Below are 22,328 nucleotides of genomic sequence, written 5' to 3' on the forward strand. Positions count from 1 at the left end.
CCAGCCCCTGACCACTCTTCTGGGGAAGAAATTTTTCCTAATATCCAGCCTGAAGCCCTCCAGGGGACGTGACATCCAGGGCTCTGTGCTGCTCTGTGGCACTGAGGGACGTGGTCAGCGGGCTCAGTGGGGGTGGGCTGACAGTTGGACTTGGTGATCTCAGTGGACTTTTACATCCTTAAAGATTCTATGATTCTCCCCTATTTGCATGTACGTGTGAACAAGCTGCTGATCCATACGTACAGCCGTGTAGCAGCACTCAGTGACCAGGGATCTCACTGCTGGGGCTGTCTTTGCCTGCAGCACTTTGATCTTAAGAAGGGCACTCAATGGCAGAAACAGTGCTGCACCCAGGGCTGCATCAGATGCCTTCATCCCCAGCACCTGTGGTGGAGGATCAGCAGGGCAGGGTGGCTTTGAAATGAGTTAGGAGCGTTTCTCCTGAGAGCCGTGAATGCTTCTCTCTTTTAAGCTTGTTTTTGCTGTTCCGCAGCGCTGCGAGTGATCAGTTATTGTGCAGTCCCTTAATGGCTTTTACAGAGCAGAAGAAAACCATGACAAATGGAAGCAAACTTGCAGCTTTTGCTTGTTTTGACGGTTGTTTCTCTCATATTTTCGGTCCTGAATGACAAATGGATGTGTTCTTTGTACTTAGCACGGACTACTTGCGAAGCACTGCGGAGCAGAACTCCCATGCATTCATATCTGCACAGCCCCAGCATCTTCCAGAGGCAGCTCTTCCAGCAAATTACATTTTTCTCAACTTGATTATTCAGGATCCTAATACCTAGGTGTCAAAAGCCTGCCAACCAGAGCAAGGCAGCGTTCCTCCAGTAATAATCTATCTCGTTGCATTGGGTAAGCTTTCGTCAGCTCTTCCATCTTCTCCAAACCGTAATATTTTATTCCAAACCTAGTGCTGGCATGCCAGCCAACTCATCTTCCTCCCTTCTGCTCCCTCTTTGTCCTGGTGTCTTGTTGGTTTTTTGCTCCTGTTTACACAAGCAGCCCTGCCAGGCTTTCCTTCTGCACAGGGCTGCGATTGCTGCCTTCAGATCCACGCTCAGCACTGGGGTCTGCTCTGTGCCACGGCAGCTTCTAAAGCCAGAAAAACTTCTCACCAGAGAGAGGTAGCGCTCTCCCGGCAGCTGCATTTGTACTTTTTCCCCTCTGATCTCTCTCAGGGCTTTTGTTCCTGCGTGACGCCCAGCGATGTGCTCAGCACAGTGCCTTCCCAGTTAGCAGCGCAGCTTTGGGTTATTTATAAAGCTCATATCGGTGGCGTTACCGGGTTTGGGGAGGTGGGATGATGAGACAGCGGAGGGGAGCAGCTTGCTAGCAAGGAAGGGACTGTGTCAGATGATGTCTGTGCTCCTGCTGGAATCGCCTCATTTGTTTCAAAGAAGACCAGCCCGCAAAAGGCAGGATTACTGAGCGCTGTGTTTGTTAGGGAGGCTCTGTGCTGGGATGACAAAAACAAAGCGAGCCCTCGCCTAAGCCCGCAGGGCAGCGTGGTGTGGGAGCTCATGTTGTGCCACTGATCTGATCTTTATTTTTGCGCTCAGAAGCAGAACGCCCGCCTCGGCTCTGGTTGGGTCCAGAGATAGGAAATAAAGGCAAAGAAATATTCCTCGCTTTCGGAAAGTTTCTTCTTTTTTTTTTTTTTTCACGTAGCACCTGGTTTGGAAGCAGAAGCCTCTGTTGCTTTGCCAGTACAGCTGCTTGGAAGAAAAGATTTTAAGAAACTACACCATCTCTATGCCAGGGGAAGGTTTTAAAGGAGCACCAAGCAGCGCTGATCTCATTGGAAGATAAAGAAAATCTCCTTCAGCTTCTCAGCATCTCTCGTGTGGTGCTCTCCCCCTTTATTTTTGTCTTCTCAGCTATCATCGGGAAGAGATAAAATAAAAAAGAAATCCTCCAGCATTGAGAAATTCAGCGTCTGCACAGAATCACAGCCTGTCCCTTTAAACTACAGATAAGCCTTAGTGGAATTTCTATTCTGGGAATGGTTAATTCTGTTTGAGGTTGGGCAAGAGCGAAGCGCACACGGGCTCGGTAACAATATTGTTACTCCGTTTGATTTTTCTCTGAAGGATTTGCCTCCCTCATTTGATGGAAAGTGCAATTATCGATCAGTTTCCCACTCAGGGGAAGATGAAAAACAAAAGAAAAGGGGGAGAGAAAAACAAACAAAAAGCCCAAACGAGAGTATTTGTGGCTGTAGTGCTGTTATATAATAGCCATTATGTAATGCCTGTTGGTGCCAACTAAAAATACACTGGAAGATAACTTCCAATTCATTGAAGCATTTAACAAGCATCATCCCAGGGTTTCTTGTGCTGGATTCAGACCTCCTGCAGATGTTAAGTAGAGCTCATAGTTCCCCTCGACCTCACAGCAACCTGTTTTCCCTCTTTCTTTAATCTTGTTTTTCCCTTCTACCCAGAGTTTTAGCAATGCTTGATGCCCTATCTGTCACCTTTTTGGTTTGCACATCGCACTGACTGTGCCATTGGTCCTTGCAGCCCCTTTCTAACGCTTTGTTCAGCTGAGCTTTAGGTGGGGACCGTGATCCAGTGCCTGATTTGGTGGTTAGCAACCCATGGCTCGGTGGTTGGAACTGGATGATGGTCTTCGAGGTCCCTTCCAACCCCACTGTTCTGTGATTATTTGATGCACGTGGGGACACTGTTTTCAGAAGGAGGTGAGAGGACAGTGGAGCAGTGAGTAGATATTGCAATTGCACATGCAGCAGCCATCAGACACACAACAGCTTCATGGGCTGTGTTACAGGGAGCTCTTCTCCTGCAGCTGAGCTGCAGCTAAAGGTGCATTGTCTTTTCCATCCAAGCCTCCATTGAGTGGCCAGTGCCTAGATGCCCAGCCCAGGCTACAATTACAGAAATGGAGCAAAATCTCCAAGGAGCTCCTACCCAGCAGAACGATGCTGTGCCACTGGTGTGGGATACAGAGCCCAGTGCTGCAGGGTGGCAGTGCCCTGGCCCTGGCTTGGCATCACCCTGGATAAGGGACATGCTGGGCCACAGGAGGTGACCATGGAGTTGCAGAGAGGTGATGCAGGCAGCAGCATGAGCTGTACTTCTGGTGGGGACCCCGCAGGGTTTGTTGTTTTGACAGGAGAAGTTCAAATAGTCCTGGTTGAAAATGCCCTGAGCAAAAGCAAGCACTCTTTGCATCCACATATTCAGGATTTCAGTCTGCACGGAGATTTATAGTGCTGTAAGTAACACTACAGATCTCAAAATATTTTGAGTGCTCTAGTTAAAGCAGTAGTACTGGGAAAGGGCAGGGACATGGTTAGTGGGCATGGTGGGGATGGGTTGATGGTTGGACTTGGTGATCTTACTGGTCTTTTCCAACCTTAATGATTCTGTGATTCTGTACCCAAGCCAGTAGCACCAGAACATCACCACTGATGGTATAAGTCTGTATTCGGGTCTCTTGCTGTAGTAGATCGTCCTGTTAAGGAACTGTGGCACCTCTGTAGTCAGTGGGACCAGTGGTTCCACTGTAGGAGCCAGAGGTGCTCCGCTGTGTGCCTGCAGATCCCATCTAACTGTCCAAGCACTCTGGGGTTGCTGTCTCAGCCTCCACTGAGATCAGCAAAGGTTTTTGTTTTTCAAAAGAGCAAAGGTTTGAGTCTATCTTCAAGACATACAGAGCCTCTGATGTGCAAGACATGGGACCTGGTTTAGTGGGCAATATTGGTGGTAGGTGGATGGTCGGACTAGGTGATCTTAGAGGTCTTTTACAACCTTAATGGTTCTGTGATTCTAAGGATTAATGAAGATTGAACCAAAACAAGGGTTATATACATTGTGTGGCATGTTTTGCTCTTGAAGGTGCAGTAGAAGTTGTTAGTACCCGTAATAATTAGTGTTGCTATTGCTTTATTACAGCAATATAATGAAGTATGAGTGGAGATAACTCCTGGTTAAATTTAATTTCCTCTGTAGGAACAGAAACATTGACAAACTAATGAAGGGAACCAACAGTGCTTTGCACTTGACTTGGCTCTGTGTCAGCCGCAGTGAGTGCAATTATGTTGTGTCCAGTTTAAGGAGGGGAAAATCCTGGTCAGTGGAACTAGAATTTTACCAACCATAAATCATCCAAGGGCTGGAACACCTCCCCTACAAGGACAGGCTGAAAGAGCTGGGGCTGTTCAGTCTGGAGAAGAGAAGGCTGCAGGGAGACCTGAGAGTGGCATTTCAGTATCTAAAGAAAGGAAGAAGAGGGCAGACTCTTTAGTAGAATCTGTTATGACAGGACAAGGGCAAATGGTTCCAATAAAAGAGGGGAGATTTAGATGGGATATAAGGAAGAAGTTTCTTACAATAAGGGTGGTGAGGCACTGGCACGGGTTGCCCAGAGAGGTGGTGGATGCCCCATCCCTGGAGACGTTCACGGTCAGACTGGATGGGGATCTGAGCACTGATGGAGCTGTAGATGTCCCTGTTCATTGCAGAGGAGTTGGACTAGATGATTTTTAAGGGTCCCTTCCAATTCAAACGATTCCATGGCTCTATGAACTGCTTTTATCTGCTCGCTTTTAACTAAAGCTGCCTACCGTCAGCCATGTGGATGGTCTTGTGTCCCAGGTGAAAGAAGGCTTTCTGCAGGAAGATCCCTGTATGGGAAGGGTGGGAGGGTTAAGGCAGTGGATGGGGATGTGGAAATCCCATTGCCATGCGATGGAACGGCATAACCTGGCTGTGTGCAGGTGCCTGTTTCTGGCAGTGAGAGTAATGTGAGCGCTTACTCAAAACCACAATCAGTTAGATGAATGATAATTATTTAGCGCTATGGAATAAAAGATTTAGGACACTGTGCCTCAGGCCAGTGTGATTTGCTTTCTGTGGGGTAAGACATTGTCTGCAGCGTGTCGCTTACTGCTTCATTGGTATAAAGGGGGAGATAGAGCCGTGCAAAGTGGGTTCTACTGTGTGTTAGTGGAGGGCACTCCATTTCCTTGTGCCTCTGTGAGTTAAATGCCAGGAGTGGGAAGGTGAAACGTGAAAGATGGGCAAGAAAGAGCCAGTGGCTGTAATGCTGCCTCGTCGGTCTGGCCGAGCGCGGTTCCAGCCATTACTGACTTTGTCTCCCGTTCCTCGCTGGCGAATGGAAATCGACCCCTGTGGTGACCTGCAAATCTTTAAGCATTTGAATGAGCTCTACAAATTAGGCTTTTAGGATTAGTCATCGTAGATTTGCAGCATCATTGGTGTGTTGCCAAGGGCCCCGGTTTTGTCACCATGACTACTGGTGTGGGTTACAAGAAGCACAAACTGCAGGAAAGTTTGTTAAACAGAAAATTCCCATGCCAGAACACCTATGGGCCCTGGGGGCACCTGGTTGATGGTTCCAGCGGCGCAGCTCCAAGCTCGGTGTCTGGATGAGGGAAGATGCCATTTTCTGCCCAAGGAAAAACCGTTCTCTGGATTCCTTGTGCCTGTTAAATTAAGATTGTGGTTTCAGAAGCAGTGGGAATGCGTGCTCAGTCCACAGAGTGCTCTCATCTTGTGGGGACTGTCCCCTCCCAGGAAGGGCTGTACCAACCCATGGGGCACACAGCTGCGGGAAGGATGGTCCTGCGATGGAGCATCTGTGTTAATAAGGTCCCCTGGTGCTGTGATGTGAGACCAGTGGGCACGAACAGTCACGTTTGGGGGATTTTTTTTTTTAAAGCCGACCACTGAAAAACAGGATGCTGTGGTCTGCCTCCAGTGGGGAATGTATAACCCGACTCTTCTCTGCTTTCACCTCTTTGGACTCGTGCCTTGTGCCGGGCAAGGCGCCTGGCCCGTGTCCACCTTCTTTTCCAGACCTTCAGATGTGGGGATAGGGCCCTTAGAAATAGGGCTGCCGGACACTCTAAAGTGCTCTTGTATCATTTGAAAAGCCAGCTACGTAGATTTATTTTTTTTCTTTTTCCCTTCTTCTAGGACTTTGAACGTGCGTGCACAACTTTGCTTAGGAACTCATGAAGAGAACAGTTAAATTTGGTAGCTTCAGCCTGGCCTGGTTTTCCCCACGCTGTAGATGCTCATGGCTCTGTCTCACAGAGCTGTCTCCCGTGCCTCCCTGAGCTGTTTCTCAGGAGCTGAGGACCAAAGTTTCTCCTGGCCCAACCTGAAGTCCTCTTTGGCACACATCTTGATCTCTGATATTCATAGAATCATTGAGTCATTAAGGTTGGGAAAGACCTCTAAGATGATCATCGAGTCCAACCCCAACCCACCCCCACCGTGCCCACTGACCACGTCCCTCAGTGCCACATCTCCTTGGCTCTTGAACACCTCCAGGGATGGTGACCTCACCACCTCCCTGGGCAGCCTGTGCCAGTGCAGCACTGCTCTTTTTGAGAAGAAATGTTTCCTAATATCCAACCTGAATTGGATATTGAAACCTTGAACACAACACTGCTAGAAATCATCGGGGTGTTCACCAGCACCTGGTGGTAGTGTCTCTGTTACAAAACATCTTTTTAAGTCCCTGGATGGAGAAGAAAATCCAGAGGGCGGTTCTTAGCTCTGCAGAGACTTTGTGCTGCCTTTGGAAGCACTGATAGATGTATTTATGTGCATGCACACAAATGCTTTATGTGTTTACGTGCTAGCAGGCCACCACAGCCCCACTGCTTCCTCAGCTTGGAGGTTTCCCACTTAAACCATTCTGGTTTCCCTCGGATGTTTTGGTTTTACCTCTAATTTCCCACAAATGGGCAGTCAGGGAGTTCTCCTGCTGCTCTCCTGAAGGTTTCCTTCCCCTGAACTAAACTGCTTTTGCAGAGGATTTTCACTTATGCAGTAAAGTGCTTGTTAGAGGTCTGTGTGGGTGACTAAATGCTGTTTGCTTTCCAGTGTCGGTCCTGTTCCATATTTGTATTTGTCTTGAATGTTCAGGAGAAATAGGGGTAAATGATGTTTTAGCTTCAGACCCATCTCAGCGTAAGTGAATTCTGCTTCTTCCAAGTTTGGCTGCATTGATCTCATGGTTAAGGGAGTGGAAATAAAGAAGTAAAATCCTGAGCTATCCTAATCCTATTTGGGTGAACTGCCTGCCTCCAAAGCGCACAGCCCTGGAAAGCATCTCTCTGTTAATTACAACTCGTGCTGCTGTTTTGGTGGCACTAAGTGCTGGATTACCCCAAAGCCTGGCTGTCTCAGGAACACTGTAAGAAAGTGAGATTTGCACATGTGAGGCGACGAGCCTCTGCGCTTTGCTGCCTTCAGCCAATCAAGTGCTGCAGATGAGTGGAAAACAGCATAACGTCTCAGGAAAACCTTGCTGAGAGCAGCAGCGTGCATGCTGCTGTTTGCTTTTCCTTGCTGTGGGCTGGGGCAGGTTGGCCGTGCTTCTGCCCTGGGCTGCAGGGACAGGCAGAGCACAGCTGCCTGCGAGTGCTAAGTGGTGCTGTGCCCTATCTGGAGGGCTCCTTATCAGGGCTGGCTTTGTTTACATGCATAATTCCCTCGGTGCCTTATCAGATTAGCATGATTTCAAAGTGCTAAGAGCATCAGTGCCTGTGAAAGAGTTTTGCACTCCGCTTGCGTGTGGTCTGGAGAGATGGAAACATGTTCATGATCATAGAAAACCTTTTGGCCAGAGGTGGTTTTCCTTTCCTCCTGGATTAGTAACAGAAGCATGGGGTCCTGTTAGCAAGGAGCAGGGCTTCTCAAGTAGCTGCGTTAATCCTTGGTACCTGCCTTTGTGCCTGCCATTCTGTGGGCTCAAATTTAGGAGAGCTGGAGGGAGCCCGCGTCCCATGGCAAAGGCCATGTCCCTATGGATCCCTGCAGGTTGGGAGCTGTTCTGAGAGCACCTCATTGCTTCTGGGTGAGTTTGGAGGTTGGATTTGTTTAAAGAAGACCCACAAGCAAGATTGCACTGGAGCATCCGTGGGTTAGGGCATCATCTCTTCCTCCCTCCCTCCCTCTTCCTCTGACAGCAATAGCAAAGCACACTACGTGCACCTGGGTCAGTGCATATGAAGCAGTGAGGTTGTCCTGTTCCTAACAGCAGCAGGAGAAATCAGACCAGAACCTCTGGAACATCCCAAACGAGGAAGGGTTTTGGTGTTGGTTAAACAGGAGCGGTGTGGGCAGCTTCCCTCTTGTCTTGCAGAAGCATCAGCCAGCCGACCTTGCTCAGCTGGAGCCCAGCACTGAGTTCTGCATCAAGAAAGCTCTGCTGTTACTCCTGCCTGCTCTCACCCCCTCCCCAAAACCCCCACTCCTCTGCTTGCTGAATAATTTTAAGGTGCTAATTGCCCTGCGCTGCAGCTGATCCATTGATCTGGAATGCAAACAGTCTCAAAGTAATTTTCTGTCTGAGCCAGTCTGGGGCTTACACGAATGCTGGTGTTTGTTGCCTTGTTTTTAATTTCCTGCAAAGAAAAGCTTTTGTGTTGCTCTCGACAAGATGCCAGCGCCTCTATCTCAGCAGTGCCACGTGGGTGTCGGGGGGGAAAGTGACACTCACAGAGCCCACTTCTTGGGTAACTGAAGTACGGGGGTGGGCATGGAAAGGTGAAGCCCTCCTGCAGCAGCGATGCGCTCTGTGCTGTGCGATGTGCTGCTGATGGTTTGATCCATGCAGGGTTTGGGGTGTGTGGTGATGTAATGCGCGCAGCTCCCGGTGCTCTGGATGCAGGAGGGCTGTGCTAAAATACACTCATCCAGAGCTGTTTCTCTCCCCAGCTTGCAGGCACAGGTTCAGTTTATCTGTGAGGTTTTCTCTTGTACCTTTCCAGTAAAATGGGTGGTGGCTTTGCTGGGCAGGGATGGGAGCAGGGCTGGGGCTGCAGTTCTGGGCCAGGGGACAAAGGGGACCATGGGATCAGACATGGGGGGGCTGCAGCTTGCACCCTCTGGTGCTTCCCCAGCGGGGCACAGAACGAACCTTGCGTCCCATTCTGCAGGTGGTCTCATCTCCAGGTGCTGTGTGTGTGTAAGGAGAGTCGCAGACCCATAGAACAGCTTGGGTTGGAAGGGATGCCAGTGGTTGGTGGGACACATGGAGACTCCAAGCAGCATTCCTGGCTCTGCCTGCAGCGCTGCAGAGTGCAGAGCTCAGCTCTCCATCACGTCAACGCGGAGATGCTAATTCTCTGCAGGAGCGTGGGGAAGCTGAGATGGGGAGGAATATTTGCAGGTTTGAGAGCTGATAGATCTTGCTTCACATGGCTGAAGATCCCTCTGGCAAGGGGGACTTGCATTGCAAACACATTCTTTCCCCCCCTGGGCAGTCCTGGCCTTTCATTAGTGCAAGATGATCCAGCTGCGCTCCAGATGCAAACTGAAGGAGTGCATCTTGTGCTTGTAGGCTGGATCCTAATAGAGGGGGGAAGAAAGCAACTGATTGGATTGCAGCTGTTACTGTTTTTTCGTGCTTCAGAGCAAGAGGAGAGGCCTGGAGACCCCTCACCTCCTAGTGCCACGGCACCATGGTCACAGGTGGCTTTGGGAAACTGAATGGAAGGAAAATATGTGGAGACAAAAACAGGGAGCTCCTGGCCAGGCTGCATCTCCTGCACGGCTGCTCCTGCTTGGTTATGGTGGTATTTAGCAATTCTCCAGGAATGGGCTTTCCAGGTTCTTTTCCAGGAAGAAATGTTGTTTTCTGTACCCTCTTTATAGATAGGAAACTGAGGCATGGAAATTTTGAGGTTAAATATATGAAATGTCAAGCTGTCGTTTCCTTACCGCAGTGTTGGAGTTTGCGAACCTAACAATGTTCTTTTGACAGCTTCGTGAGTGGGATAATACCTAAATAGGAAAACGAGATGGCAGGTTTCACAGCTTCCCTACTGAGGGGGCACGGGATGAAAACCTCCGTTCTGTGCCTCTGTTTTGCACATGGAGCTCTCCAGCATAAAAGCTTCCCCAAAAGCTTTCTGAGCAGGGACCTCCACTTCAAACCCATGCAGCATCCCAGATGTCAGGAAACCAGACTGGTGGTGCTGGGTGCCCACCCTGGCTCGCCGTGGCCCCGCTGGTGCTCTGCCCATTGCACGGCCTTCTCGGCAGCACCCCCAGCCCTCCTTGCTGACCACACCAATGCAGAACTCAGGGAGAGAGACCCCCAGGCTTTGGATCAGCCTTTGCCCCCTGAGATAATCCCCCGCTTCATGATAAGATGGGATTTGAAAACACGCACAGCGATGGGCACCTTCTGCTGGGCAGTGGGGAGGAAACCCTTTAATAAGCATAAAAATCATATTAAGAAGATATGTCCATAAACTCTGCTGCCACGGAGAGGCATGGATGACAGCTTTCCCCGTTTGCCATGAATTTTGCAGCTGGCAGCACTTTTATTTTTAATGCCTGACCGTTGGAGTCCTACAATTGCAGGAGCTTTTTCCTCTATCTTTTTAATACAAGCAAGACTCCAGCTGTCATTTTTTTGCAGAGGGAGGCTATAAAAGGTGAAATAAGCGCAGTGTAAGGGATCTAAAGCCAAAAGGCCGCTGGAAAAAAAAAAAAAATCACAGTTATTTTTAATTGCATTATCTTTAAACATTCAGAGTTAGCCGTGGCTGCAAACGTTAGCCCTGTAATGATGAAGTGAATGAGCAATTGGTTCATTCAGAGCACCAGAACAAATCAATGAGCAGCACATCACCCGGAGCGCTCTGCTGTAATGCGAAAACTTCTGTGCTGAGTGAAGGTAAGTGCTTAGGAGATGATCCAGCATATCACACCAGAGAAACAAGCCAGCTTAGCAATCTTCGTTTCCCTCCAAGCGCAGTAAATCCTGCCCATATCCGCCGATGCATTGGAGAGCTAATGGGTGTCCTCAAGCACGTAACTGATCGCCGTCAAGTTGGAATGAACTCCACAGAGACCAGTGGGATGGCTTCCCAGTATGGAACCTTTCCCAGCCACTGGTTTGGCCCCTTAATTTTAGCCTTCTTTGAGAGAGAGATCTGAACCCATGTGTGTCGTCCCAAAGGGATTTTTGAGTGCCCCATGGGGTCTGAACGTGGTGTATGTCCCGGCGTGCCGGTGGCAGCTGCTTGGGTCTTGGCCAGAGTTTGCTGTCCTGGTGGAAGTGCTCATTGGTTATTTGTGCTCAGGAGCCACTTGTGGCCGATCTGATGCTCACCAGCACACATCCCGGCGTGATGATTCTATGATACACGCTATACAGTTCAACCACAGCAGCTCAATGGGATGAAGAGTTCCAGGGGCAGCCCTCTTGCTTTTAGGTCTCCCCTGGTGTGAAAAACAAATCTAACTCATGCCCTAAGCCTTATTCTTGGGCTGGTGCTGCTCCTTGGACAAATCTTTGCTTTGCTCTATGTCTGTGACCTTCCTCTGCCTCAGCGAGTCCACGTTAATGTTGCATCTGGTGTTTTCAGCTCTCGTTGCAGCTTTTACAAGCTTCCTGCGCACAGCACCTTCCCACGTGGCTTATTTGATGCTATTTAGATGAATTTGTTGAGCTTCTAGACTGGGTTCGTTCCATCGGAATTTGGGCTGTACTTTTCCATCTGGCTGCCTGGTGGAAGCAGCGTCCAGAAGTGATGTTTTCAGTCACTTTCGCAAGGTTAATTGAATTATGAGGAGCAGATTACTTAAGCAAACGAAGTGGCTTTGTCACACTTCCTCGGGCCTGTTAAGCCCGCAGTAACACAACCAGTAATGCCCAGCAGCTACAGATGCCCCTGAGGAAGAGGTCGGCGATGTTTGCCAGCGTGGATCGCGGCGATGCCTCCATCCACCACGAAATGCCACATCTGCCATCACATCCCTGCCCCGAAATAGCTGACGGGATGCGCTGAACTGCAGCCAGGTCACCCGTGTAAGGCAGGAACGCCGTCCGCTCTGCTTGCAGGGAGGGAGATGAGCTGTGACGTCCTCCTGCAGCATCCCCACTGCCCGGGCTGTGCTGGGACGGCGCTGCCGTGGCTCTGGGGACAGTTCTGCGGGGAGGAGCGGTGTCTCTTGACCTTTCTGTGATTTAGGTGCCTGTCTGCCTTAATGGCTTTGGGATGCAGGAGGTGGAAGTGTAAATACCAGTGACGTGCTGCCAGGGAGCAAATAGGCGTCCGACAAACAGAAACGCATCTTTTTTTTTTTTTTTCTTTTTCCTTCTTATTTATCTCTCAGGCAAGGAGCAGAGGTGGCAATAAAGGGAGAAAGACGTCAGCCGCCTGGTAGATCAGCAGCTGCTCTGAGCAACTCCGCGCCGGCTGGCGGAGTGAGCTGGATTTCGGGGGTGCTTGTCTGATGCAAAGGGCAAACTGATCACCAAGTGCCATTTGGCCGCAATAATTTTCCACGAGCAACCCGCAGCAGTCTCTCCGAGGTGACGTGCTGGTGATTAATGCACAAACTTACCCCCCTCTCCCTGGTGCATAGTTTTCGTTCCGTGCAAGCTCTGATTATTCAGTAAAAAAGAAACATTGGCCTATGAAGCCGAACATCAAAATGCAAGAGCAGAACCCTCAGTGTCCCCACTGTTTGCAATGCATTTGCTCAGGGTTATTTTCATGCCACACACAATTGAGGTTATTGAGGAGAGCAAAACGAGCAGTGTTTGTTATTCAGTTCATTTTGGGTTTTCAGCGCCGTCGTCGTCTCGTAGCGGCGGTGCCTGGGGACTCGGGGTGTGAGGGTATGAATTTATTACACGGAGCATGGAGCTGGACAGAAACAGCTCCCAGAGGCCTCCCCGAAGGAGAAGGAAAGGATACAGGGTGGGGGATGCTGTGGGGTAAGGGGACGTGGGTACGGGGACGTGGAGCAGCTGGTGCAAGAGCAGCAATCCTTGGGTGTGTGTTTCCATAGTGCTGAGCTGCGTTGAGCCTCAAAGCAAAGGGTGTAGGTTTCCGCTGGGAGCTGCGCTGTGTCTGTGCTGGCTGAGTCTGCAGCTGAGGTCAAGTTCCCGAAGCCAAGGAGATTTAACTGGGATTATGCATTTGTGAGGCTGGATCTGGCTCTGAGCTCTTCGCTTCTGTCATTTGCCAAACCGAAATCCAAAATCCAGACAATCTTCGAGGAGGTTATGCCTTCATTCCAGAGTCCGTGCCTGGTTTGACGGGCTGTTAATACACGAAGGTTTCTTTAAAATGGTGAAAGATCTGTATTAGGTGGTTTAAGTACAGATTTTGAACTGCTTAATGCCATTAGACTAGAAGCAAATGTAATGGCACTGGCATTATTCTTAAAAAGGTTTCCTTTATCTCAGTCTGTGATCACCTTGTAGTCTCGTTTGAGTTGGAAGGAACCTCAAAGGTCATCTAGTCCAACTCCCCTGCCATGAATGGGGATTCTGCTGTGGGGTCTTGTGCTCTGGGGCTGGAGGCAGCAGGGACCTGCTGTGCATCTCCAGATCTTGGGCTGGTGCCCAGGCTCCTCCGTCAGCCTCCACATCAAATGGATTTAGAGAAGGAAAGTAAAACCAGACTGGAAAAGCCAAGCTGTGAGGCAGTGCGGGCTGCCTGGGCTCATCTCTTGCCTTGCGCTGACCGCGTGTGGACCAGGTGATGGAGCTGGCTCTCTCTGTGTGTCTAACCCCTCTGTGTCCCCCTTCTGTCTCTGCAGAGCTCCCTTCCTCGGAGCACCTGAGCGTGGCCGATGCCACGTGGCTTGCCCTCAACGTGGTGTCCGGCGGAGGTGGCTTCTCTGGCTCCCAGCCCATCGGCGTGACCAAAATTGCCAAGTCAGTCATAGCGCCGCTAGCTGACCAAAACATCTCAGTGTTCATGCTCTCCACCTATCAGACAGACTTCATCCTGGTAAGAGACATCAGAGGACCGTGCGGGGTCACCTGCCGGCAGATGGCACTTAGTGACATGTCAGTGACACTTGGGGGAACCAGTTGCTTGAGGAGCAGCAGGAACGCCGAGGTTTGCTTTCCCTGGAGCTCTGTGCCTTGCCATTAGGCTCTCTGATATCTCAGGAGCTTCTCCACGGAACAAGGCACTTGTTGGTATGGGTTATGTGGCAGATACACATATTTATACCCTACTTACAGTAGATAACCCTACCAATATTTGCAGTAATAGCACCACAGTGCTTCTCTAGACACACGTCTAGATGACACCTTATGAACCTGCTGCCTCGTGTAGGAATAATGTGTCCACTTCCCTCTGCCCTTAACCTCCACTGCAGCATTTTTGTCCTTCTGGTGCGTGCCATCGCGAGCTCATCCTGTCGTCCCCCACCAGGTACGTGAGCGAGACCTGCCCTTCGTCATGCACACGCTGGCTGCGGAGTTCACCATCCTCAGAGTAGTGAACGGGGAGATGGTGGCCGCCGATGACCTCGGGATAACAAATGGATTTGTCAAACCAAAATTGGGTAAGGACCGGCCTGGGCTCAACCCCTTGGGCCGTTGGTCTTCACGCTGCCTGGGGGTGAGGAGTCTGCTTAACACGTGCCCGAGTCTATCCCCGTTCACCAAGGACTGGAGTAGGTGCTTAACTTCCTGAGCAATGCTGATGAGCTCTGAGGAATTTGAGCCTTTTAATGCTGGTTTAATGCCTGTAGACGAGACCTGCTTTTTTGTAGGACAGAAGGTTAAAACTGCAACTTGCAACTCATTTCAGCTGCGAAAAGAAAACATTGTCTGTAGCCCATACTTCCATATTTTAACACAGCAAAAGAAAATGGCTTCTACAGAGGCTTGGTTAAGCACTGCAGCCATCGATGCATAGAGAATGTTGTTCACCTTTCACACTTCAGTACCAGTCAGGATCAAGGCCACGATGAGCCTGCAGCCATACAAAACCTTAGGATGTTTCCAGTCTGCAGGAACAAGCATCAAGCAAAGGGCACAGTCGGGAAAAGCAACTGCTTAAATAGGTTTGTTACCTCCACACCCAGGTGCAGTTGTGTGCCCGCAGCCAAACAAAGCAGGGATCCTTTGTGATGTGCCACTCAGCCTCATCGCTCAGCAACTGTAGGTCTCTTTCTTAAGAAAATGAGCCTCGTAGAAAAAGCATGAGTGTCAGTAAAATAGGCTTTGAGAAAGGAAGGATAAGAAGGCACACTGCCAGCAGCCGGAGAAATGCCCCTAAATGATGGGAGCCTGAATTTATTTCTAGTCTGATAGCCCGCAAGGCTTCAGTAAGGAGAAACTTCCTGCTCTTACCTTGCCAGCACTGTTGGTTTTCTCTGTGGCTGCTGTGTGGCCTTCACATCTGGTGGGACGTGGCTTCACGGCTGTGTGTCTGTGTCTCTTGCAGTTCAGAGGCCTGTCATTCACCCCCTTTCCAGTCCAAGTAATATGTTCTGCGTCACCAGCCTGGACCCAGATACCCTTCCCACTGTTGCTACACTCCTCATGGATGTCATGTTTTACTCCAATGGGTAGGTCGTGGCAGGATGCAGGCTCCGGGGGGGCACAGATTCACACTGCCTGGGGACCAGCTGCAGCCTCGCGCTGCTGTGGTGCCTTGCGGTGAGGGACGGAGAGGATGGAGGATCGAGGGGGTTGTCCCAAGAGGTGGCAGCCCAGAGACCTCCGTTGGCTTTGCAAAGCTGAGCCTTCTCAGACTTCAGCTGAAAGTTAGCAGTGTGGTCCGTGTGCTGCAAATCCATACGTGACCCAAGGGTGTACGGCTGTAATGGGATGTGACAGTGCTCAGTGACACTGCCCTAAATCAGTGTCTGAGCAGCTCTGATGTCAGTGGCTCTATCTTCTTTAAATGCCTTCCTTCGCTCTTCTAGACGCAGTTAATGTTGTTCCCTTGTGTTTCCTCAGAGTAAAGGACTCGGTGGTGGGCAATGAAGACTCGGGACACATTCGCTTTTTCTCCTTTTCTCTCATCGAGGGTTACATCTCCTTGGTCATGGATGTCCAGACACAGCAGAGGTGAGCTTTGGTCTTAGGGTCTTCCAAACTCCAAAAAACCACCTGGGCTGTTCTCAGAGGAGCAGGAAGCAGCGTAAGCTCCCCCATGTTAATTCTGGGGAGCTTCACCGTGTGGCTCTTACGTGCCTTTACACCTTGTTACTTTACTGAGCGTGTCCAGCATGTTGTCCCAGGCCCAGAATGAAATAACAGCGTCACATGGGATCCCAAGAGCTGTCCCACTGTTGAACACTGGAGCAGAGCGATTTTGACATTTTCGTTCCATTTTTCACAACTTGTACTTTTAAGAGCCAACCCCTCCAAAAAATCTGGTTGAAATTTTACTGCCAGAAAACCAAAAGCAGGGTGGGGACTTCAGCAGCACTGCCCTCCCACTTTGCCTTCACACGTGGCTGGGCTCGGTGCAGGTTCCTTGTGATAATAATGCAGTCATCCCTGTGCAGCCAGGGCTCAGGGCTCCTTAATAGGGCAAGGCAAAAAGTCAGCGAGGGAGCAAACATCAGGTGCGTGTGTGTACTTCTGCAGCTCCATATCACAGCTGTCTCTGAGGTCTAGGGACCAGACAGCATGCTGCACAGAGATACCATGCATAGATTTGCTTTTGACACACAGCGCAGTGTTTGGTTTGGTTCTTGCCTGCCCCAAGGACTTGTTCTGCAAACTATTAATTGCTCTCTTGAAAATGTCTTCAACCTTAATTTGAGTAAACTTCTGTCTGCCTTCAAGAGAAGCCTGAGGCTTGGAGCAGCAGCCAGTGCTTGGGGAATCCGGGCAGCCACTCGCTGCTGCCTGGCCTCAGTAAGTCACTTGGCCACCACCTTCCTCCTCTGCTACAAATCAGGGATCTACAGGGAACCCAGGGACCTCCTAGGGATGGTGTGGGAAAAAGCACTGCTGGTACTTGGGTACAGGGACAGTGGGCACCACTGCATATCAAAGAAAGTAGGTAGGGAAGCATAGAATCAGTGAGGTTGGAAAGACCACCAAGGCCAACCATCACCAAGGCCAACCATCCCCAAGGCCAACCATCACCAAGGCCAACCATCAGCCCATCCCCTCCACGCCCACTGACCCGCAGTGCCGCATTTTGTGAACCTCCATGGTTCTTGAGCACCTGCCCCTGTTCCTGGCATCAAGCAAGGACGCAGGAACAGCAGCATCCCCGCGGGTAGGATCCGACACACCGCTGTGCTTTCGTTGCCACGTTTGGCGTTGCCTTTCTTTTGCAGATTTCCTAATAATTTGTTGTTTACAAGTGCATCTGGCGAGCTCTGGAAGATGGTGCGGATTGGTGGGCAGCCCCTTGGCTTCGGTAGGTAAACATTTGGGGGATCAGTTGGTGCACGGGGAGTCGGTTGCCTCAGGGCCTTCAAAGAGGATGGAAAAATCCATTTGTGTCCGAGGCTTTTTAAGTGCCAGCAGCTCAACATGACTTTGCAGGCTGAGGTTTCCAAATAGGTGACTCCTGCTAATAAGTCAGGCTTCTAAATATACTTCTGAAAGTGCTGCATGCTTGACAGCTCCACCTAAATTACATCCATCTGCAGGACTTCGGAGGCAGATGCAACTGGGTCTCTATTTAAAGAGCAAAAATGGACAAAGAGGTGGCACAGGATGCATTGCAGATTGCTGAAAGCAGTGGTGTGCCAGCACAGGCCTTGGACAACTCTGGGGCTTTGGTGTACTGAGTGTAGATCTACAGAAGTCCAAATGGGAGAACTGGTTTGCGTTCAGTGCTGCAGATGTTTTCTCTACTCGAAAGAATACCAGACCTAAGAGTACAGAGCAAATATTCACGTCTGCAGAGGTATCCCTCTTATTTTTATGGCTCCTGCAATTTTAAGGAGTTTAATCTGAATTCTGCAGCAAAGACCTGATGCTCAGAAAACGTGGGGGCTCCTTCCGTGGTTTCTAAAACAGTTCAAAAAGACAGACTTCAAGAACATTTTGGAAAAGTTTTAAATATTTTTTTTTTATTTTTAGTCCTACGTTGGATGAACAAAACTTGTAAGAGCACCATTTTTGTGCACCTTCTTCTAATGCATCTTGGAGGCAAAATATGTAGAAGTGATATATGGCATGTTTCATCAGTGGGGGATCAGGAGCCGTGCTAGTCCCCTAAATGTGCAACATTTAAATGTGTTAGCTTAGAATCTGGTTGAATTCCATTTGGGGAATGGACAATGACTCATTTTTTTTATCTCCCCAATAGATGAATGTGGAATTGTCGCTCAGATTTCTGAGCCTTTGGCCGCGGCCGACATCCCAGCCTACTACATCAGTACTTTTAAGTTTGATCACGCGTTGGTGAGTATCCAGACAGCTTCTTTGGGGAAGGGGAGGTCTTCCTGGGAGACAAACCATGATGAGAACATCAGTAGCCACGCACTAACAAAGCTGACAGAGCTCAGCTGGTTTGTGCTCTTCATTTCGTTTCCCTCCAACTGCCCTGCACCGCATTGCTTCTCCTTTCATCACTGCACACTCACTGTCCAAACCTACCTGTGACCTTCAGAAGCTCCAAAGAGTCCAAGGGGTTTTTTGCACTGGGTTTTTTCGGCTCGTTACTTGGGTTTTTCACAGCTGGCACAAACCATTTGCAGCCCATAGGTCGTGTGTGTAAAGAGTAAAAGTAAATATTATTCTAGATAGCAAAGGTCAGAGTGGTATATGTGTTTGTCTTATTTTCTTGAATATTAACTGTGCTGATAAGATAAGCTAATAAAACACCATTTTAAAATCAATACTGTTAGCTTTGCCTCGCATTCCTACCTGCTGCCGTGGCCCCGGGAGCATGCTGCCTGCGCAGGGCACGGGGTGCAGAGTGCTGCTAATTGTCAGGCAGTATCTGGAGAGCTTAAAATAGATACTTCACTTAAAACCCGTGCCGTGCAATTGTGATGACTCTGCAGCAGCTCCGCCTTTTAGAAGTGGCTGCATCCGACCCCGCAGCCTCCAAGCAGCTGGCAGGCTGTTGTTTGGGCCACACATTAAGGTCTGCACATCTTCCTTTCTCAGTCAGTATTCTGTCACTTTCCTCGCTGCTTGTTTTCTTCTTGCATGCTTTTGCAAGCCTTTTCACCTGGATGGTGCCATTCTAGCACCAAGGCGTGTTGACTGCTGGTGCATTGCACGCCCTCCTTTGCTTTATTGGCCAGGACCCTCACCTCAACTCTTTACTTCCCAAACACCTTTACTTCCAGCGGCATCTCTCAAGGTCTAAGAGCATCTTGAACCTCTTCTCTCCATCCTCTCTTTCTTTGTTTAAGGTTGTTCAGCGTTTACTGTCAACAATTCAGGGTGCTTTATAAAAACTCGTTCCCCTTGCCCCGTTCTTTTTATTCCTGTGCCTCTTTCGGAGTTTTTTGTTGCTTCATTTTTCATTTGACCTGGCTGTTAAGGCTCAGCTCTCCCTGCCGTTAGCTGCAGGAGTGCTCTGGAAGCCGTTCCCTCTGGGAGGCATTGCCAAGGTGGGAACCTCCAGCTCTCCATGGATGGATGAGGTGGGGCTGGGCTGGAGGCAGCTTCCAGCTCCGTGCAGGGTATGAGCCAGCGGAGTCCCTTTTACCTTTTCCAGGTGCTCTGCTCCTTTTGCCTCATGCTTGGAGGTGCCTTGCTCATCTTCCCCAGCATTTTGCTCCTAACGAGGCCGGAGCTGTGGTTGGGAAGCAGTCTGGAGCTTTGCTGTAGCTCTCCTTGTGTGATCTGCCCTCTGGCTGCCAATGAGCATGTTGCACCAGTTGCCCTCTTCAGGGATCTCGGAGGTGTCTTGCCCAGCTGGTCCCACAAATCAAAGCTTTGCACATCCGTCCTGGAGAAAACGAAGCCCAGCCCTTCGTTATGTGATTGATAGTGCCTTGACGTGCAGGGAGCCGGGCAGCATTCAACATGCAGGGAAAAACAGTGAAAGAGGCAGCGGAGCCTCATAGTCCTATTTCATGTGATGGATGTTTGCTGGCCTTTTCTTCCAAACCCAGAAGAATTGGCTCTGTGGTTCTTTTAAGGTTATTTTCTTCCTTTCCCAGCAGACCTTTGTTCACACATCATCAGAGTTAGCAGCTCCTGTTCCATCTTCCCGCTGGAAAATTGAATGTTTTTCTTGTTATTTCTCATGGGTTGTTTTTTTGTTGGTTTTTTTTTTTTTCCTCGGTTTTGTTAAAAGCTCTCAGGAAATCACAGTGCATCCCTATTTCCACTGAACTCAGAGGGTCTCCAGTGAATCCAGGCATTGTGCTCCTGGCCAAGGAGTCAAGTACCTCGCAGAGGAAGCAGTCCCTTCATCTTCCTCACCAGGAGTTAGTTTGGCTTCCCGCAGCTGCTCACAGATCGTTTATTTTCCCTCCATCCCCTTCCCACTTTCCAAGAGCTGTTGGCTGCCTGTCCCTCGGGTGCCATGGCTGAGTGGAGGTGGAGGTCAGCACCTCTCTGCTGCCTGATGAGCCTCCACGTGTTGTTCTCCTTTCTGCCACTGGCAGTCACTCCAAGATCTTCTGCGTCTTCTCTTACAAGACAGCCCCTGGTAATGGTCTAGGGTGGACTTCTGTGGCGAAGTTCCATCGCAGGGTTGGAATAGAAAGCTCAGTTGGTAGGTGCTGTGCTACACCACCAACGCTGACCCTCAGCTCCCCATCACCTGGTGTGCTCCCACCCACAGCCATGGGTCCAAAATCTGTCAGGTGCCCCTCGGAGGGGCAGGTATCTGGCATACAGAGCCATGACTCAAGTCTCCAAAGTAAAGAAGCTACACGAGGACTCTGGGAGCTTTACCTGAATGCCCCCTTTCATAGAATCATTAGGGCTGGAAAAGACCACTGAGATCATCAAGTCCAACCACCCGTCACCACTGACGCTGTCACTCAGTGCCGTGGTTTCCTCCTATCAAAAGCTGTATTGGGAACTGCAGGAACAGAGGTGCACAGGGCTTTGCCAACAGCAGGAAGGAGAGGAGGGAGAGGAAGAAGGAGTGAAAAGTCCCATTGCAATGTTTGCATTAGCTCTTCTGAAATGGAGGGTCCCACAGCTGGAGCCCTGTCTCAGTGAGTTCAGGTGTCCAGCAGCATTCCTGGCTCCTTGGGGCTGCTCTGCCCTTGTCTCCTTGTTCTGCCTTTTGTCATCCAGCCCGAGGATTGCTAGAACCTGACCTTTCTTTTTTGTTTCCTTGCAGGTACCTGAAGAAAATATAAACGGTGTGGTCAATGCACTCCAAGTCAGTCAGGCTGAAAAACATTAGAAATCTTCTGAGCTGGTTCCAGATGCTTTTTATTATTATTATAATTATTATTCTTTTTTTTTCTCACAGTATTTCTTGAAAAATCTGATTCCAGAGAGTGACATGAAAAGAGACTGTGGAAAGTTGAGCAGAAACAGCTCCAAATAGCCTTTGTTTTAATTATTATTATTATTATTATTATTTTATTAAATTTCTTTATGAATGAGGGGCAGGAGGAGGGGAGGTCAGGCTGTTTCCTGAGGCTCAGCTCGGGGCGAGATAGAGCTGCCCGGGAACTCCCGTTGTTCCCCAGCGCGTGGCACAGACAGATGGACACGGACAGATGGACACGGATGGATGGACATGGATGGACGGACGGATGTGGGCGCTGTGCCCTGAGCCCCATAGCACGGCCGGAGTGGGTGGGCTGCTGGCTGCCAGAGAGCCCTGAGACCCCTAAAAAATGAGATGTGGAATTAAACAGAAAAGACGTCGCACGGTGCTGGCTTGTCTCCTCGCATCAGGCTGTCTGAGGACTGTCCGTCGTTGGGTTAGGATGGGATTGGGGTTCTGTTCCCCCTCTTTGGTGCTGGAAAAGGGGAAGATACCCTGTTGTCTGAACTGTCTTCTCTTTGTCTTTCTCCCTGCGGTCACAGCCTGGCTGCCCGCAGGAAGCCTGGGGGGAGCATTGCCCTGGCCCGGCAGCTCACACCACCAGGGCTTCTGTCTGCTCTGAGTCTGGCTTAGGTCTCTTTTCCCTCCCACCACCCCCAGTGTCCTCCCTGTGTCCACTCGTCCCCCAGGAACAGCATGAAGAGAGAGATTCCTCCTCTCTCTTCCCAATTTTAGACATCTGTGGGGCACAGTGTTGTCCAGTGTCCTGATCCTGCTCCTCTCCTACCCCACAGCCTGGGCCTCCTTGGCCAGGTTGTCCCCACCGGGGGCAGGAGGTCCCCCAGCCCCGCTGGGCCTCTCCTGTGGCTTTTATCAGCTCCTTCCTCCCCAGGTGGAAATAGCTGCCATGTGGGGACGATCTTCTGGGGGTTTTCCATTGACTTCAGCTCTGTGAAAGCTGAACAGTGCTGAAAACGCCAAGAAAAGCTGCACAACACAGCCCAGTGCCACCCAGGACAGGGAGAAGGAGAAGCCACCTGCACAGAGTCTGCCCTTGCAGTCAGGAGCCCAAACGTTTCTTGCATTCCTCTTCTTCCCACGTTGGACACGGAGAACTGGCAGGTTGCACAGTTTCAGCGTGGACTTCCCAGCC

General features: G+C 50.1%; 1 protein-coding gene across 2 annotated transcripts in view; it reads left to right on the forward strand.

Moving 5' to 3' along the window:
• The window catches only part of CASTOR2 (cytosolic arginine sensor for mTORC1 subunit 2), a 91,965-nt gene extending 70,283 nt beyond the window's left edge, over positions 1-21,682 (forward strand). The window contains exons 3-10 of one of the 2 annotated variants that reach the window (XM_021415577.1): positions 13,578-13,771; positions 14,204-14,336; positions 15,224-15,347; positions 15,742-15,852; positions 17,082-17,164; positions 18,065-18,159; positions 21,017-21,058; positions 21,152-21,682. In XM_021415577.1, coding sequence (XP_021271252.1) covers positions 13,578-13,771; positions 14,204-14,336; positions 15,224-15,347; positions 15,742-15,852; positions 17,082-17,164; positions 18,065-18,159; positions 21,017-21,058; positions 21,152-21,229 — 860 coding nt within the window. In that variant the 3' untranslated portion in view covers positions 21,230-21,682. Of the gene's footprint in view, positions 1-13,577; positions 13,772-14,203; positions 14,337-15,223; positions 15,348-15,741; positions 15,853-17,081; positions 17,165-18,064; positions 20,010-21,016; positions 21,059-21,151 lie in introns of those variants that run through there. The other variant, XM_021415576.1, reaches the window with a different exon arrangement.

Source organism: Numida meleagris, chromosome 18 (genome assembly GCF_002078875.1).
Source record: "Numida meleagris isolate 19003 breed g44 Domestic line chromosome 18, NumMel1.0, whole genome shotgun sequence".
Lineage (NCBI taxonomy): Eukaryota > Metazoa > Chordata > Aves > Galliformes > Numididae > Numida > Numida meleagris.